This window comes from Fulmarus glacialis, unplaced genomic scaffold (assembly GCF_000690835.1).
Source record: "Fulmarus glacialis isolate BGI_N327 unplaced genomic scaffold, ASM69083v1 scaffold1092, whole genome shotgun sequence".
Classification (NCBI taxonomy): Eukaryota; Metazoa; Chordata; class Aves; order Procellariiformes; family Procellariidae; genus Fulmarus; species Fulmarus glacialis.
In genome coordinates, this window is record NW_009195704.1 from 24,009 (window position 1) to 42,117 (window position 18,109).

Genomic DNA, 18,109 nt, shown 5'->3' on the forward strand with positions numbered 1-18,109 from the left:
CCTGGAGATTCCTAATTTTTTTGATTTTGCGAGGGTTTCGAGCAACCAGAAGCTTCCCCTTAGATACCTCACCTGTTTTTAATAGTTTGATACTTGAGAATGAAGCTTATGTAACAACTTAACAGGGTGTTCTTGGCAAGTTACCAGTAGATTATCGCACAGTTTGGGTGTTACTGATGTGGTGATATAGAATTATCTGTGATGTTATACCTACTGGCAAGGAAAACCTACATACTTCTAGTTTTCATGGGAGAATAAGAACATGGTATTTTTCTGAAATAAATATACTGCAATAAGTTTTAGTGTTGACTAAATGAAACTAGGTAGATGTCAGTTAGTGTGTTTATCAATGGTATTATACCTCTCTAGTATCTTAACTTTTTCCAGATAACTGAATGATGGTGTTATAGACTGTTACCTATCTATGTAGAAGCATAATTCTTACCTTTCATTATTTGTAGTAATTTAAGCTATCATGATTGAAGCTTTTGTTTTGATGTGAAGATTATCAATGTTTCGCTGCATTTTTTTCAGCCTGATCTTGGTGCTTATGCTGCCATTTTTTTAATACGCTGGTGATACTATTAATAAATTCTCCATGTAGAGACAGTAAACCTAGGGAGCCCTCCCATTCTGCTTTTCCATTTGGGATGTAGGCTTAGCCAAGGATACTGGCAAAGCAAAGGTGATCTTCGAGGGGCTTGCACTAGGCAGAGTAGACTTGGTCTGAGCAGAACTTAGTGGCAGGTGAGGGTTCAACCATTATTTGTTTTATATTTTTGCAGCTTTTGATGTAAAAAAACCTTTGAATTTGCCATTAGCTGTTACATTATTTTATCAGCTCTTTCATGTCAGAGTATTGATTTACTGTTATTTTTGGCAGAGTTTCCCTTTTGTCATGGGCTTCATGAATGAAAGAAAGGAGCCTTTCTATAAGGTTCTTTTTTCTGGTGAAGCTTCAGGAAGGATCACCTTGTGGCATGTTCCTGATGTCCCTGTGTCAACATTTGATGGTTCACCAAAAGGTTTGGCAATTCTGTGCTCGATACCATCTTTTTAATTATGTCTTTAAGTTACTTTTCATGAAAACTTAAATTCTCATGAAAATATTTTCACACTAGAAAGTGATGCTCGTTCATTCATTGTGTGATGATTGCCTGTAGTTAGAAGGAGCAAGACACACAAAGATGAGTGTCTAGAAATTCTTCATGGAACTGAACAAATAAATGTTCCTATTTCCTTGCCATCTGCCCATAAATGTTCCTCTACCAAATGTCATAAAAATTTACTTAGTTGGTCCTGCTTAGGTTGTTCATAGGGAGGTATAAAAGAAAGGATTTAGTGAGATGTGATCTAGTGTTGGAATAGCAACTGCTGACTTTCCATCACTAGGCTGCAGAAAGGATAAGTTAAAGGAAGTGAGGAAGAGATGAAAATGTATATTTTGCTTTGTTTGTTTTTATTTTGTTTAAAATTGCTGACTCTTTTCCCCCACCCTCTAGAGATCCCAATTACAGCAACGTGGACTCTTCAGGATAATTTTGATAAACACCATTCAATGTCAAAGGGCATTATTGATCATCTTTGTGCATCTAAAGATGGAATCGGAAGTGCAGTTGTCAGTTCCTCTGTATACATACCCAGTCTTGATAAGCTCGTGTGTGGATGTGAAAATGGGAAAATTTTCGTAACACTAGGTTTGAAAACTGCAAGAGCAAGACTTTTAGAAAACATATCTCTGCTGAAAGGTAAGTTTTAACGATTTTGTCCAAATTAATCTCAGTCAAGCACAGAAGACTGCGTACTTCTGACATCCCCTCCAGTGATCCCTGTAAAAATTATCTGAAAAATAGGGGTGATGGTCAGGGATTGAATGAGGAAAATGGAAGATTATGATCTTCTTTCTCCCTCTGTAGCGGATCTATCAGATCACAGCTTAGTACTACCATGGTGCTTTGCACTGTTAGGAGTCCTGGAATGGCTGTGGGGATGGAGTCACCTGGAAGTGAGATATGTGGATGTCACGATATGGGCAGTAGTCATCTTTGTCATTTTCCCTCTAAAAGATCATTCCGCTGAAGGAATAAAAACGGTACATCTCAGTAGATGAAGCTCAGAGTGCAGACCTTTGTCCTCCCTTTTAGAAACATGTCCAGATTTGTCTGATGCCACGTAAAGGATTGTTGTATTTAATCTTTTGAATCTTCTGACTTTTTGCAAATGTACTGTAAAATATGGAACCTCTATTCTTAGAACAGAGATCATTTATGTACCATCTTGTTTCAGATAATCTACCTTATAAAGTTCTGAACGGTCATAGTAGCAGAGTCACTTGTTTACTCTATCCACATGATAAATCAGTAAGATTTGATCCAAGCTGGCTGTTATCAGGGGGCCAGGATTCTATTGTGATGTGCTGGGATATATTTACTGGGGGCATCTTGCACCAATTTAGCCTGCAGTCTGGTCCAGTGACAGAGCTCTTGCGATCTCCAGAAGACTACAAAGTAAGTAAAAGCATAATGAATGGTGTCTCAAAAAAAAAAAAAAGTATACATGTATATATATGAGAGAGAAAAAACTATCTGGCAATACTTTTATCCTGCAGCATTTTATTCTTAATTTACATTCATTTAATTGTCTTGTTTAAAAGTTGCTTTTAATTTCAGGGGCTTGATTTCTTGTTTGTAATTTCAGTGATTCTGAAAAATGATCCTAAACCAGTGACACATTAAATTCAAGCTCCTAAAGTTCTATTCACCATTTTTAATATCATGATTGTCAATCTGTATGTTAATCTGATTATGTTCTAACTTCTGAAGTTAAAAAGTGTAATCAGTAAGACTAGGGGTTTGAACATAGTAAGAAAAGATTTGGACCAATAGTATTTTCATCTAAATGTGTATGCTTGATTTTGGTTCCTGACATATCCTTGTGGTCCTTTGCATGTATACTTTTGTAGTTTATGACATTTAGAATAATTTTGTATGTTTTTCTTTAAGTGAATTTTGAAGTAAAAATTTAGAAGAAGATTTACTGTACTGAATGCTCTATGAAATTTTGTTGAACAAATTCTGTCCCTATTGTATTCCACGGGGCTGAAATCTTTTTCCTCTTAAAAAGCCTGTGAAGACATGTTTGGTACTTATGGTTGACTCAGAGTTCGCTTACGTGCCAACATTAAGTAGTCCAAAAGATGTTTTGCAATGGCATAAGTTCTTAATGCTTGTAAGGCTCTCTTTAGCCCTTTTTCTGGAAACTAGGTAGGATTTAATGTGTGCTTGGATGGCGTTTCAGTTCTCTTTACAGGGCTGAATTTTTCCGTAGGGCAAATTCCTTCATGTCACCAAAAATTACTTGTAGGAAGGGAAGGCTTTGCAGAATCAGATCCATACAGTGTGAAATGAAATTGTAACATACTCAATTCTTTGTTAGAAATTCATTGCCCTTGGCTTTTGTGTCATAAGACCTGACATAATTTTATATCACATGAACAGCGGTTTGGTGTAAGGTAATTTTTTACTACTTTCTCTTCTAGGACAACTGCTACTGTATATTTAGTTATATAATCACTGCTTGATAGGCTTAAGTATTGTGAATAAATGGTATTTAAATTATTTTTTTAAAAATTGAAAAATCAGAGGAGATTGTACGTTTTCCTGTCAACAGATCAGTTGTACAGCTAGCCTGTTAAAAACAAGTTGGAGATGTAGGCTGAAATAAAACATCATTTTCTAAAATGAGTATGTTCAGGGAAAGAAATCACTGGGCAACTTTTACCAGGCTTGTTAAAATGATGTGGTTATGACTGTGGTTACAGTGTTGAAACTGAAGTGCTTTCTGTTTTGCAGTTGAAAGATCACAGCATAGTGTGCTGTGTGTGCAGTGATCATTCAGTAGCAATTCTACACCTTCAGAAGAAAGTATGTCTCTTACATGCCAGAAAGCATCTGTTTCCTGTGAAGAAGATAAAATTTGACCCTGTTGAAAATCTTCTAATTGTTGGATGTGAAGATGATTCAGTTTATATCTGGGAAATTGAAACAGGTGATGAGAGAGGGTTTTTTTTTGTTTACTTTCCTTAAGTTTTGTTTGTCTGTCATGTGGTGTTATACAAACCTAGTTTATAGAATACCAAAGCAGAAATACTGACACATGAATACATTAATTAGAGAGTTTAAAAGTTTATATAAACAAGCAAGAAATAAAATTTTCGTATGGTTCAAGGTATGTCACTAATAAAATACAACAGCTTAAGTCAGATCCTGACCATCAGATGATTAGCTGAGATTGCAGTGAATTGAGTAGAATATTTCTGGACGCTATTAAAAAAAGTCAGTTATTCTCTTTAGTTATTAAAAAGAATGAGATTTTCAGTCCTAACAATCCCAAATTAGAGCACGAAGTTCTGCTTGCTTCAGCAGAAGAAACCTCATAATCTGAAAAACCTTTGCAGTTAATTGATAATTAGTTAATAATGGAAGATAATTGCAAAGCTCACAACTGTATAGTCAGGAAAACTAAAGCTGAGTGTTTCAGGTTAAACTGTAGATTCCCAGATGATTTGAGAGTGTAATGCTGATTCACAAGGGTAATAAATATAGTTATTTGAACATTGACAGACAGAACTATTAGAAGCTGTAATGGTACAAGACATTACGATACAGTGTTTCCATGTGATTCAGAGCTATGTGTCCTGGGATGGGGGAAGTGCATAATGAGGCTAGAACCACTGAAATGCACAAGATATTAATACTGTATGAAAACATAGTTTTACTAATGTAACACTGAGATCACAATTTACTTTACAAGTTATTACAACACACTGTCTAGGCTGTCTGCTTTGGATAAAGAAGTCCCTTGTTTTAAAGTACAAAATATCTATCAATGAAGGACTTGGCAAAATGAGTACAGCATAAATTACAAGCCTGTTATGTTAGTAAGCTATTTAATATCATTAAGCTACTGGTGTAGGAAATGCCTTCTAGTATTTATTCTTTTCCCAAATGTACTGAGTTGCTCCTTTAAAAAGGTTTAGAATAAAATTAAGTTGGACTAACAATTATAGTCAGTTAAAACCCCTGGTTTCACATTGGTGTTTTCCTACAGCTACTCAAAAATATGAAGTTCTCTTACAAAGTTCTCATATTTTTGCATTGTATTTTAAGATTTAAAAACTTTAAAATCTTTTTGTTAAAAAATATCAATAAAAAATTCAGAAGAGAAGGTGTGACCTTAGGAGACTATTAGATTGTACATCGGGTTGTACTTATTTTTCTTTGCTGTGTTATTGTTGCAGAGTGACTATATAATGATTTTGCTTAGAATTTTAGCTTTAGTTGCACTGCTGGAAAAAACAATACACAGTCAATTCAAAAGTAAGTACTAGGCTCTGAGTTAGGGTACTTTAAACTTGTTATCCTGCTTTTATTTGTTTATTTAGTTGTTTCCTGTGTAACTTTAAATTCTGTTTTATGGTAAATATCTAAGATTCTTCTTATGTGTGTTCTGCTAGTTATGTAGATGCCTGATATTAGTTTTCAGTGCATCTTCTCCAGTCAGGAGGGGGCACGTGTTCTACCCTTCTGCTCAATCCTCTTTCTGGAAGGTTTGTGAAACAGTACTGTCTTGGGATCCTTCTTCCTGTCTTGTCATTCCTCTAATCCCTTCATTTTACTAGTCTTTTCAGCACATCTGCACTATTGCACGTTGTTACTTCCCTCTCCTCTTTTCTCCTCCCTGTGAAAGGAAGAATGTTTCCTCTCCAATGTGTTCTTTTCTGTTCCTAAAAGTATTACTAGATCTAGTGATTATTTCCCCCCTGTAATGGCAGCATGCACTTTGTCTGTGCAAATAGTATTTCTGTTAACAGTAAAAGCTGTAAGCTATATCTGCCCCATACTTTAGCATAAAGTAAATAGCAAAAATGAGAAATTAATTTGATTCTTGTCACTGCCTAAGTGCTTGTTTTGTAGCAATTGCAGAAAGGTCACCTTTACTACTGGTAAAGCATTAGAGGTAGAACGGAAAGATATTGTACTAGATCCCTGTTGTAACTAAGGGAAACTAGAGCAGACACCTAAATGTTCAGCAATCATTAATAAATACACGTTTTTATGGAGAAGTTTGTAAAGATGCTACCAGTGTTCTATCTACATCTTCATTGCTCTTTTAAAACTAATGTTGAAAACAGTTGAGAAATTTAGGTGGAGGCAATCTTGATGTAGAGTGTTTTCTTTTATTTCACAGTTAAAAAGGCCATTTCTCAAAAAAACGTGTAACTGTAGGTAGGCTTTTTCCTGAGTGCATAATTTGAGTGAGACATCCTTGAAGGTCATTATACCTAATATACCTAAATGTTTATTAGCATTTCTTGTAGAGTCATCTTTTAACCAAAGGATTAGTGTGCATTTGAAACTTTGCAATAAAATTGAGCAAATAAATGTAATAAAGGACCACAGAATATTTTGTTTCCGTATAAATCCGTTGTCATAGCTGTCATTTTTAACTGATTTGCATCAGTTATTTTCTATCAGAACTCAATCACTTTGTTTAAAAAAGGAAATAGACAAGATATTAAAGCTCTAAAACACTGATGTTGAGCATGCAATGATTATTTTTCATACATACTTTTATAATGCATTTGTTACGGATTGATCATAGTCTGTGCTGTTGTTATATTTGTAGGATACAGTGTAACAGCTCCTCAGGTGCTCCTATGATGTGAATTAAGGTTAAGCTCACTAAGTGGCAAGTCTTAATGTGCCTCTTGACAATACATTGGATTCTAAGGGGACTCAGACCCCACAGTATGTCAATGCAACACTTAATTTCCTTCTTAAAAAAACAAACAAAAAACCAAAACCCAAACAACAAAAAAAACCCCTCAAACCAACCAACCAAACAAAAAAAACCCCCAAACTTCAAGCCAAAATGACTATGCTACTGATACGAAAAAGAGTATAATTTAATCCATCATAGCACAAAAAGTTAGTTTAAAAGTTGAATTATTAACAAAGCTTATTTCTAGAGCTGTAGTGGCATCATGAAGAAATACACTAGTTCATATCAAGGCATATCTTTAGTAGGACTTGTGTTGCACACTAGTGTCTGCAGGAGGATAGCAGTATACAACAGAATTGTTGTGTTGTGCTCTAAGAAGGGGGGGCTATGTTTTGTACTTAATTTTAACACTTTTACGATAAACATAACATCGTTATTTTCTTTGTTTTAGATTTTTCGTGGAAAGTGTGTATTCTGGTAAAAAAATTTTGAAAATTTAAGTGTATCCCACATCTAAAAAAAAATTATGCAAGTTTCCAGCTTTTTACTTTTTCAGCCTTTCAGTATTCTTATTACTTTGTGGAACGTATACTATTAACTAGAAATAGTGCTGACAGAGCATAGGTATTCCAAACTTCTGGGGCTAAGTAAATAATTCTAAATAATTCACCCTGTCATTTTCAAATTGAAACTTTTGGCTGTTGATTTAAAGAAGTCATCTGTGTAAGCCTGAGAAAAGGCAGTTCCATGTGTGGTATTAGAGAAGGCCAAGTCTGCACTGCTCCGAAAGATATCTTGCAGGATTAAATGGTACCTAGGCAGTGTATGCCTTTGAAATAACTCCTGACAGTGGGGATACTTTTACCCCCACAGTGTGGTGCAATGAGGTTCTTCCTTAGTTAAAAAAACCCCAAACCCACACCAAACAAACAATCATTTCTTTCTTAGATTACTAGACAGTAAATATTGTGGAGTGAAATCAGTGCTGCTGCTGTGTATGCATAACAACATGGAAAATGCCTTTGACTCATTAATTCTATACAGATGCTAGGCTAAAATGCAAATTGCTGCAGTCAACAATATAAGAACTAATAGCTTCTATTGCCATACAATGCCCAAGGCAGCAGAAAGAAGCTAAGGGTCTGGAGACAGAATTACATCTCAGATGCAACTTTTAGTACAGCTAGATAACTTCGCACTAAAGGATAGTGAATTCTTTGTAAATCAGTGAGATTTAATAGATTTAATAGCATAGGACTGTAATGGTACCATAGAGACAAAAATTGGAGTATAGTTTTAACTGTCTCTCCTTTAGCTATAAAAATGCTGCCTGTTTCAAAATTAAAGATAAAGTAAAATTGATGCTACTGCTCGTGTATATTACATATTCAGAAAGGATGCAGATAGTTAAGTGTGATTTTTTTCTTTTTTTTTTTTTTTTAAATTGCTTTTTCTATGTCTTTTGTTACTAGTATCAAGCAAGAATGAGAGCTACAATCACCATCTCTTAAGGAATAGCTGGAACACAAGAAAGTGATGCTGTTATTTGCTACATTAGCAATTAACAAATCAATTTTTTTTTTGTTCCTGTTACGCATTGGTAACTAAAAGATACCATCTAGGGTGAATACCTGGGAAAACCTACTGGCATATACTGTAGTTGTTTTAATGTGAATTTTATCTGTATTGCAGGACAACATGAGAGGTCATGGCGTTGATTCTTGAAATTGGCCTGACCTAGATCAAGAGCTATGTAGATACTTCAGTGCCACTCAGGCAGACAAAGCGTTGTTCGTATGTATGGGAAAGATGTATACAGCATCACAGACAACCCTCTGTAGAAACACAGCAGCCTTTCATTATGATTTTCATCTGTTGGCAAATGAACAGGCAGCCGTGCATAGTACCACTTGCCTATACAGTTACCTGTGGGCATGTTCCCTCAGTCAGTTAAATAGGATAAAGTTTAAGTGGTAGCCTTGTGCTTGGATTCCATTACGGGAATGGGCATAAGGTAACATTTTTGTTGTTTCTGTAGTAAAAAAGTGTTTTTCTTTATTTTTCTTCCGGCTATGCAGTTAGCTTCATGACTGAGGCTTTGCCTCTTTAAGTGAAAGTCAGTGGAGAACCTGATTTTGTGTCAGACTCATATATCACTGTTTGCAGTTTAAAAAAGATCTGAACAGTGTTACTGTACTAGAGTTAATGGATAACTGGGAAAACAGCCAGTCTGTTTATAATTTCAGGCTGTGGATTAAGGAATTTCCATGAATATTTCAATATTTACACTGTTGTATAGTCAGCAATAATTCTGTTGAATTTGACAGATGACTTCACAAAAGTTTAGGGGCATCTAGTACCTATGACTGTCTTTCATTTATACCAGTTTAGCTCCAAAACTGTCCTTCCACCAGGTAATTAAGAAGATGACCCCTTAGGCGGATGAAAGACTTCATTACGCATAACAGTTCAGCATCCAATTTCCTATGACAGAGGCAGACACAGTTTTTCAAAAAACATTCTGAAGCTTTAAAAATATTTTAGTCTTTTAGCAGCCTTTCATAATATTTTTTTTACACTTTATGGGGTGGGAGAAACATTATCACACAGATTAAAATCTAAGCCAGTACTACTTCATGTACAACTTGTTGCACCCTCTCTTCATGAGATTGCCAAAGATACTGTATTTTACGTTGTCAGTGGGAAGTTGCCTGAGTACAATGGGCTGCCTTTATTTCAGCATAGTTTATGCTGAAATGTGTTAAATACCAACAGTATAGTTGACTTCAAGTGGAATTTACCTTATCTAACTTGAGACTTCTATCTATACTTAAGACCTCTACCTATGAGCTAGTAGTTCATGTTGGTTTTGTAATGAGAGGAGGAGGTAGGAATAAGTAAAAGTCTGTATCTCTTCCCCATTAACTACAAGGGGAGTCTAAAGTGGGATGGGGGGAAGCAAAGCTAATTGCCTGCTGCAATTATAGGTCTAGAATAAGACAAATTGAATCCTGTACTTTTAGTCCTTTGGTTTACAGAACCGAGTAAAATTATTCTATTCTAAGTTTAAATGTGTTGTTATTGCACATGTATGTGGGTAGTGATATAGAAAACAATACAAAAGCCATGAACTAATATCTGTGTAGTTTAATGTATTTTGCCTAAATTTTAATATATGGATACGGCAACTTTCCATTACAGTGGAATATCTTTCCATGACAATAAATATTGATCTAATAATACATTTGGAATATTAATATAGCATGTGTACAGGATATGTTCCAAACTTATGTGTGCTAGAAGACAAATATGAAAATCAATAACAAATTTTATTCTAATTAAAGTGCAGAATATTTCTTCCAATAGCCACCACTTGAAATCCACTTCAATAAGGAAATTGGCTGTTATCTATATTGCTTTTACATTTTCCTAAGCAGTTGGTATCTTTGATTTTTTAAAAAAAGTAAATATCAGTACGATAAGGTGTAGGAATAAAAGGATCAGTGTGTTTTTTCCTTGCTGTATACAGCTTATGGCAGCATGTCTACCGACATTTCTACCTAATATCTATTGAGAGCGAGGAAAGAATGGGCAGACTTTAAAGAGCAATCTTCCTCTCAGAGGTAGCAATCTTCATTTATCAGAGGTAGATTTAGTCTTTCAATTAGTACTAGTTTAATATGAATTTATTCCTTGAAGTTCATCGTGCTTGCAGAATGAATAATCTACTAATTTCCTGTTATTTTCTTCTGCCTTGCAAGTCTTGTTCTGTTTTATTGTTTTACGACATGCTTAGTGCGAGTTTAAAAATAGAATAATATCACTTAATAAAACTTTTTCTTCAATTATCGTAATAATACGCAGTTAACTTTACACTGGCTACATTGTATTTTTCATACCCAGGGAATGCAAATTTTGAGAACTTTCTTGCGTGATGCTAGCTCCGACTAGTACACTTCAGTTTGAGAAGACATGGTGACTTAGTCGCATCTTATAGGCTTCTTATCTGAATACACTGGGGATTGTCTTATTGCATTGTTGTCTATGACACTGTCACTACTGTTCATTCTAATATAGCATATTAGCAATAATTAAAGTACAGATACGGCTCACTTGCATTCATAGTATCAGTGTAAACAGTATCCCATGTGACGAGGGAAATCTGTCCAAAATGCAGAAAACCTCCTTCTTTGATCTTTTTCAGAGGACCAGTAAGGGTGCTTTCACATGTTATTGTAGTAGTGCCATTATAATTTTTCAGAACTTGTTTGGAAGCTGTTTTTTAAAAATGGTTTGTGAGCTCTGAAACCGAAGTTCAAAAATCTTTGTGTCATATTCTAAGCCCCTAGCCTGCGGGATCTTGCTTTTTACATACAAAGGGACAATTTTTTTTTATACACAAAACCTGATTTCTTAATTTTGCAAAAGCACTGAATAATCTGAAGGATGATGCAGTCCTTCAGCAACAAGAAACTCCATTAATTTTTCCGATTGAAAATATCTAACACATTTTTACAAAATGCTTTAGATAAATTATTCATATATCAATTTCAAATTCAATACAGGTTTTTTTCCACATTGCACTTGCTATCTGTACAAGTGCTGTGGTGATCATGGTGATTTTTAGTACATAATCTGTGTTTCTGTTAATAGTGGTGATTTTACTGTATCTGCTTGAAATGTGCACTGCTTGGAAATATAATTCATAAGATAATGTTTGATTATAAATGTTATAAGCTTTTAATTAAGTTAAGTTCCTGCTTGACTTTTATTTTCTTCTTTTGATGACTATCCTCATCTCTGAATTATTTATGGATCCTTATCTTATACTTGTTAATATTCTGTACCATTTAATTACATACAGGACAATTTAACTAAAAATAAAAGACAACTAAAGTTTTCTACATAAAATTGTATTGCTGTAGATGATAAAATACAGATAAAAACATAGAGATTATTAAAGTACAGTTATATAACTAAGTACACTAAGATATGTGTTTGAAGGAAAAGGAGTTTATGAAGTTAGGCTTTGAAAAGCTCAGATGTTAAGGTTAAGACCATTTGTGCAGATCTAATTTGTGCAATTCTGCATTTAGTTTTCTTTTCATATATCTCTGAACTCTTGAGGACAATTACTAAATAAATATCTATATAATATTTTGTTTTATCCACACTGTTTAATGTATATTGCTTTTCCTATTTGTGCCCTATTTGAATCGTTTTCTGAATATGATACTTTTTCTTGTATTTTGCCATGTTGGTTATCACAGTATCTGAATGCTTAGTAACAATATTTCTGCCATTCTCCTGTTAAGTGCAGAAGCTTTATGATTGTCTCGGCTTCTAACTTCTGCATCTAAGCAAAGCAGGAATCCTAAAAATGACAGTGCTTTCTATAGAGTTATTCTTAGAATACTCTAGGTGTTACTTAACTTTAAAAAACATGTTTTAATGTATACAACGCACCAGAGACTTGCATAAAAATGCCTGCTACCTCAATTCAGAGACTTTCTTTGCCATTACTATCTGTCTTTGCAAACTTAGCATTATGTTGATACTTATACACAATTTTCTGCATGTGTATAGCTTGGTTTTTTAATAGAGGTAAGTGAAAGACTGTCACTTCCATTCACTGCAATAAGATTGACTCTCTCTATGTCGTCATGTGGGATGGATTCTGTATAGACCTCTCTTGTTTGAGCAAACAGAAAAGGTAATGGTGCTTAATTAAAATAGTCATTGTGGTGGGAACAAGACATCAGCATTGACAGTGTATTTCATGGAACTGTAATGTTCAGCTTTGAGTCCGTACTTTAAGGCATGAAGATTTTATGAAACACCCATGTGTTCCGTGACTTCATCATGAATGATAAATGGTTTGAAACACTTCTGCTGAGAAACAAAAAAAAAAGTCCCACCACCTTAAGGTAGCCGTCAAGCGTAGAAAACTTAGCTCAAGCATTTAAAAACTACACGGGTATCAGTAGATTAAAACAGACTTTTAATGAGATTGGCAGCCCCTATAAAATATGCAGTGTCTAATATTAGTCAAATCCATCTGTATAATCACTTATATTTAAAAAAAAAATCTTTATAAAAATTAGACATGAGTTCAGAAATACTCTGAAAAGATTTCTTGCGATGTTAACGTCACATTGTGTAATTTAAACAGTTACAGAAAACCTCTTCTATTTCAGAAGCATCCTTGCTGTGGAGAAAATGAAATTACTCTGCACGTAGTGGTGTTATAGATCAAACCTTTGATCATATTGATGGTCAAACATGCTGGAACATTTTCAAACACTACTTAAAGATAATTTGTATGTAGTTATATATGCTCCAATATTTTTATAATTGATGCCAACAATAAGTAGTCTTTTAAACCTCTGGTAAACTCTGTGCAAGTATCACATGAGTTGCAGAATATGTGGGGTTTTGTTTGTTTTGGTTTAGGTTTTTTTTTAAGTAGACTCTCATTTAGTGTGTCTGACAGCTTTTCTCATCTTGGAAAGAAATTAGTGATTAAACTGTTTAGAAAACTAAGGTTTTGGTTTCATCAGGTAGCTCTGAGGAAGTAAGTTGTACAGTTTTAATGAAACTTAGAACTGTATCAAGGTAAACTCAGTCATTAACTTACTATACATTTATGCATAGATAATTGTAGAAGCAACAATAATTATACCCCTGTGACCGTTTTGCCTTGCAAAATTTAGTGATTTACAGTCTCTCTTATCTCTTCCATTTTCCCTTTCTCTCCCTCTGTCTCTCCATCTTTCTCTCTCTCTCTTTTTCTCTTCAGGTCATTGGTCAGAATTAGATTTGAGTGGGTGAGTGTGGCCTAGCTGATAAATCCTGTGGTTGCATTTCATATGCTGGAGGCTGTGGTGTAGCTAGGGTCAAAGTCATAGCGGTCACTACCTTTTTCTTTTTTTAGAATGAACTCTGCATAGCCTAAAGATCTGGGCTGATGCAAACTCAGTTTTAGAGTCCTTGGTAACTACATCTGGTAGGCCTTCTGTGAAACACACTACATGCATACTACATGTGTATTTTTTACATGCTTGGAAGCAAAAAAGCCTGGCTAACAAAGTACGCCTGTAGGGCATTTATATATTTGCAGGAGTAAGATGCAGTAACTGTGAAATGGTTTTGTTAGGAAGGGGCACCAGGTCGATCTCTGTGCAGTTCATGTGAGTAGGGCAATGAAATTCATCTTTAACTGATGATAAACCATAAATCTTCAAAAGCACCAAATGGTCAAATTGTGATAAGTGTTACTTGATAGAAATGGCTGTAAAGTTGTTTTAGTGAACTCTTGTTAGACATTTGGTTAGTAAAATTAAACTTTTGATAAAATCGTCAGAATTTGTGTGAATGAAAACGTTCAAGGCTTTTTGAGATGCAAGTTTTTCAAGAAGAGATGGTATATGACCAATTGCTTCATTAATTTTTGTGTTTTTTTCCAAGACACTCTGAAGTTTGAGTAAAATTTCTCTTATTTCAGTCTAACCCTGTGCTTTAAAAAAAAGTCTTGTCATTCAATCAGTCTTGTACACACACTCAATTCACATCCACAAAATATCTTTGCTTTCCTTCATTTTAGAATTACACATAATAGTATTGGTAAGCAATTTGTTTAAATAACAGATTTATCTTAAGTCAGGCACATCTGTGAATGCATCCAGAATATGGGCCCTAAAGTCTGCTTGGTTACACAAAAAATGCTTTTGTGCATACTCTTTGTGATATTAGGACAAATAGGTCTCGTTTGATATTCCTAACAGTGATCTCTCAAACAGTTATATTGCACCTAATTTCATCATCCCATGTGAAACTATAAAGAATAGCCCTTACAAAACTATGGCTCAAATATTAAGTACCCTGTTGCATTACTAGGAGGAGTTAATTGAAGACTGTGAAAGGCTTGTATCTCCCCTGAAGGGAGCTTTTTGTATTTGGAAAAAGGCCCTAGTGATTTAGCTCTTCTGTTCTTAGGTCATGGTCTGACCTTCAACATTAATAGTCAGGGCAGGCACCACGTGGGCTGAGATCTCCTTAATTTCTCTCCCCCCTCCACCTTCATGCTTAAGAGGCATCCTTAGAGAAAGGGAGAACCTGCAGGGAGTGAGTTAACCCAGCTGTGCACTATTGAACTGAGACAAGATAACTTCTTGGGCCAAGAGTACTGTTACATTAAACAGTTAACTTAATGCAACGTTAAACAATTTCTGGTTTAGACAATCTTTAAGAAAGTGGCTCTGTGAAGACATTCAAGGTATGTTAAAGGTAACATGTATGATGCAAATGATAACATGCAATAAGATGCCATTTTACTGTAGGTTCTCTGCACATCTTATGCTGTCACTTAAATCACTTTCTAAAAGACATAAAAGATGAGGAAACAATGGTTAGTATATTTTGAAAATGTGAATGATTCAAAATAAGTCCTAAGCATGATTATATGCTTTGTGGAAGTTTAGTGTTTCGGGATTTTTTTTGTTTTGTTTTAATTTCACAGCCTTAAGTTAAAACATAACTAATGTTTTGCTTTTTTTTATGGCATCTTATATTTTATACGTGTAAGCTTGCACTTGAATATTTCATAGTTATCTAAATTTGAGTAATTGTTCACTAACTACTTATCGATGTAGAATAATAAAAGGTAGCGGAGCTTGGAAAAGTCTGACTCAGGGAAAAAAAAAAAGCAATGTCATCTTTTGCTCAATCTGCAGAAGCTAAGGACACAGTCTTTTAAACTGAGAATAGTCAGTGTCGTGGTTTAACCCCAGCCAGCAATTAAGCACTAAGCAATGGTTACTTGGGAACACAAAAAGCTGTAACTCCGAATGTCCCCCCTTTCCTCCTCCTTCCCCCAGCTTTATATGCTGAGCATGATGTCATATGGTATGGAACATCCCTTTGGTCAGTTGGGGTCAGCTGCCCCAGCCGTGTCCCCTCCCAGCTTCTTGTGCACCCCCAGCCCCCTCGCTGGTGGGGGGGGGTGAGAGGCAGAAAAGGCCCTGACTCTGTGTAAGGCCTGCTCAGCAAGAACTTAAACCTGCCTGTGTTATCAACACTGTTTCCAGCACAAATCCAAAACACAGCTCCATGCCAGCTACTGTGAAGAAAATTAACCCTACCCCAGCTAAAACCAGCACAATCAGGTATCTTTATATTCATATGTATACATACACATGCATACTTTTATGTACTTTATGTATGCTAGGTGGAATGTGTATGGAATTTAGCTGTATGTGTCTGTGTTTAAAAGGATGCATTTCTTACAGTTGATGGTTGATCTTCATTCTTATTATTAATAATGAAGCAAGATTATATACATTTAAAAAAAAACAACAGTGGAAATGAAGACTGATGGACATGGTCAGTGCAGTCAGACAGAAGAGTTCGTATCAGGGAGGGTTTTCATTCCAGACATTAAGGGACGGATTCTCATCCTCATTGTTTTACCATGTTTCACATGGTAAAAAAGAAATAGACAGGAACTGCTCACGTCTCTGCCAAGTTCAGAGCTGGCCACTTCTTCCGTTCAGCCCAGTTTAGCACATTTACTGTATCTCAACAATTCCTGTTACAGGATTATTGTCCTTTGCTGTTTAGAATAGCTTAGATGGAGAGAACAGGGGAGTATTATTGTCCCTTTTTTTGGGGTGTTTTGTTTGCAGCAGAAATCCTGCGATGAGGACTGGCTGCATTGGAGAACTGCTCTTTTTACCTACATATGTAAACTGCATTATATATGATATTCCAGTATTTTTCTTTGTATTGTTCTTCATTGCTTTCTTTAGCTGAAGGATATTCTGACAATAATTTGCTAATGCTATTCTGAAAATGTGTATTCTAAAGAATGTCAGTAATGTACAGCAGTTGGACTACATGAAAGAAATCTTCCAAATGCAAAAATCATTATGGAGTGTCTGCTGAGACACTCTACGTGCTCCTGTATACAGTGCTGTAGTCACAGGGCATCTCCGTTGTTAATCTATTCCTGTATGTAAAATGTCTTTTTAAAGATTATTAGATGTTAATAGGCTGGGCTTTGTTTAATCTATCCCATTTCTATTTGTTAGACTGCACTTACTTTTGTCTGGATATTGGTTGGAAATATATATGCTTACTTAACACAATGTTTGTTCCATCTGTTTTGGGCCATTTGATATTAGAGTGGTAGCACTAGCATATAGGAGAAATTTTTCAAGGAAACTGCTTGACCACTGTCTTGGAGCAGGATGGTAGACTTGTAAAATTCAAGCATCTTCTAGTGAAGAACAGAAAATTTCTGTTAGCCTGACTCTACCAGCATAGAAGAAAATGGGTGGGAGTTTTGTTTCAGATGAAATAGGTATTTATGGAAAGGAAGATCTTGACAGAAAATGAAACGGCTAATATTACAGATGATACTTGTTCTGAAAGGTGAGTGTTTTGTTTTGGCCACTAGTAAAGAAAAGGATTTGTTCTTGACCATGTGCTCTTTTTAAATAAAATCAATTCTGAAACCGTTTTTCATTCACAGATCACTGTTATGCTGTAAGATTCAGCTGAGTTACTAGGTCACAGTAGCACTGCAATATTGAGGATTTTCGATACTTTAGTTGTGACAGCAAACAGAAAGCACTGGAGCCTGGTGATATGACAGGTCATGTGATGTCAGTGAATACCCCGTCTTGAGGCAGGATAATATGCGTGACCTCCCCAGTAAAAATACATCATTCAGTAAGAGCAGAACCTGGAGAACTCTGTGGACAGTGCTAACACCAAGAGACACGATTTGTAGTACTTGGTCCAGAAGAAGAATAAGATGTTGTAACAGTCTCTAGCCAGTCACTTCTGGTGGTCCAAAGCTGCCCAGGAGAGTGAAATACTCCACTCTTGTCTGTTCCTGAGACTTGGTTGCCATGGTCACAGCTTTAGAGAGATAAAGACTTTCTTTTCCTGTATTTTGTATGTATAGTAGGGGGTCATAGCAGCAGTGGTGTTGCTGCTTCATAGAAAATCCTATCTTTTCCCTTTCATCCATTGTTATTTTATGCTTCCCAATCAAAAGCTTTTGGTCTCATTTGTGTTTAAAATACTTAGGCTTGAGAGTTGTCTTTATTTCTGTCCTCTTTCCTGTACTGCCATGTACAGGCTGTGTCTTTTCTTACTCTTTTTATTTTTATTTAAAATCAGAGACAACATATTCCTAACAAATAACTGTTTCTGGAACAATAACCACCCTACCCCAGTATTCTTTTGACTGTTTGCAGTGGTCGGAATGTCTTTGTCACATACACAGGTTTTTCCATCCTTCCCCCTCCACTCCTCCCCC

At 35.4% G+C, this 18,109-nt stretch overlaps 1 protein-coding gene across 1 annotated transcript in view; it reads left to right on the forward strand.

The window, feature by feature from the left end:
- WDR72 (WD repeat domain 72) overlaps window positions 1-18,109 on the forward strand; it is a gene marked incomplete at its 3' end in the record, with an annotated part of 36,048 nt that overhangs the window by 14,325 nt on the left and 3,614 nt on the right. The window contains exons 9-12 of the mRNA XM_009588156.1: window positions 884-1,025; window positions 1,503-1,748; window positions 2,287-2,507; window positions 3,852-4,047. Coding sequence (XP_009586451.1) covers window positions 884-1,025; window positions 1,503-1,748; window positions 2,287-2,507; window positions 3,852-4,047 — 805 coding nt within the window. The remainder of the gene's footprint in view (window positions 1-883; window positions 1,026-1,502; window positions 1,749-2,286; window positions 2,508-3,851; window positions 4,048-18,109) is intronic.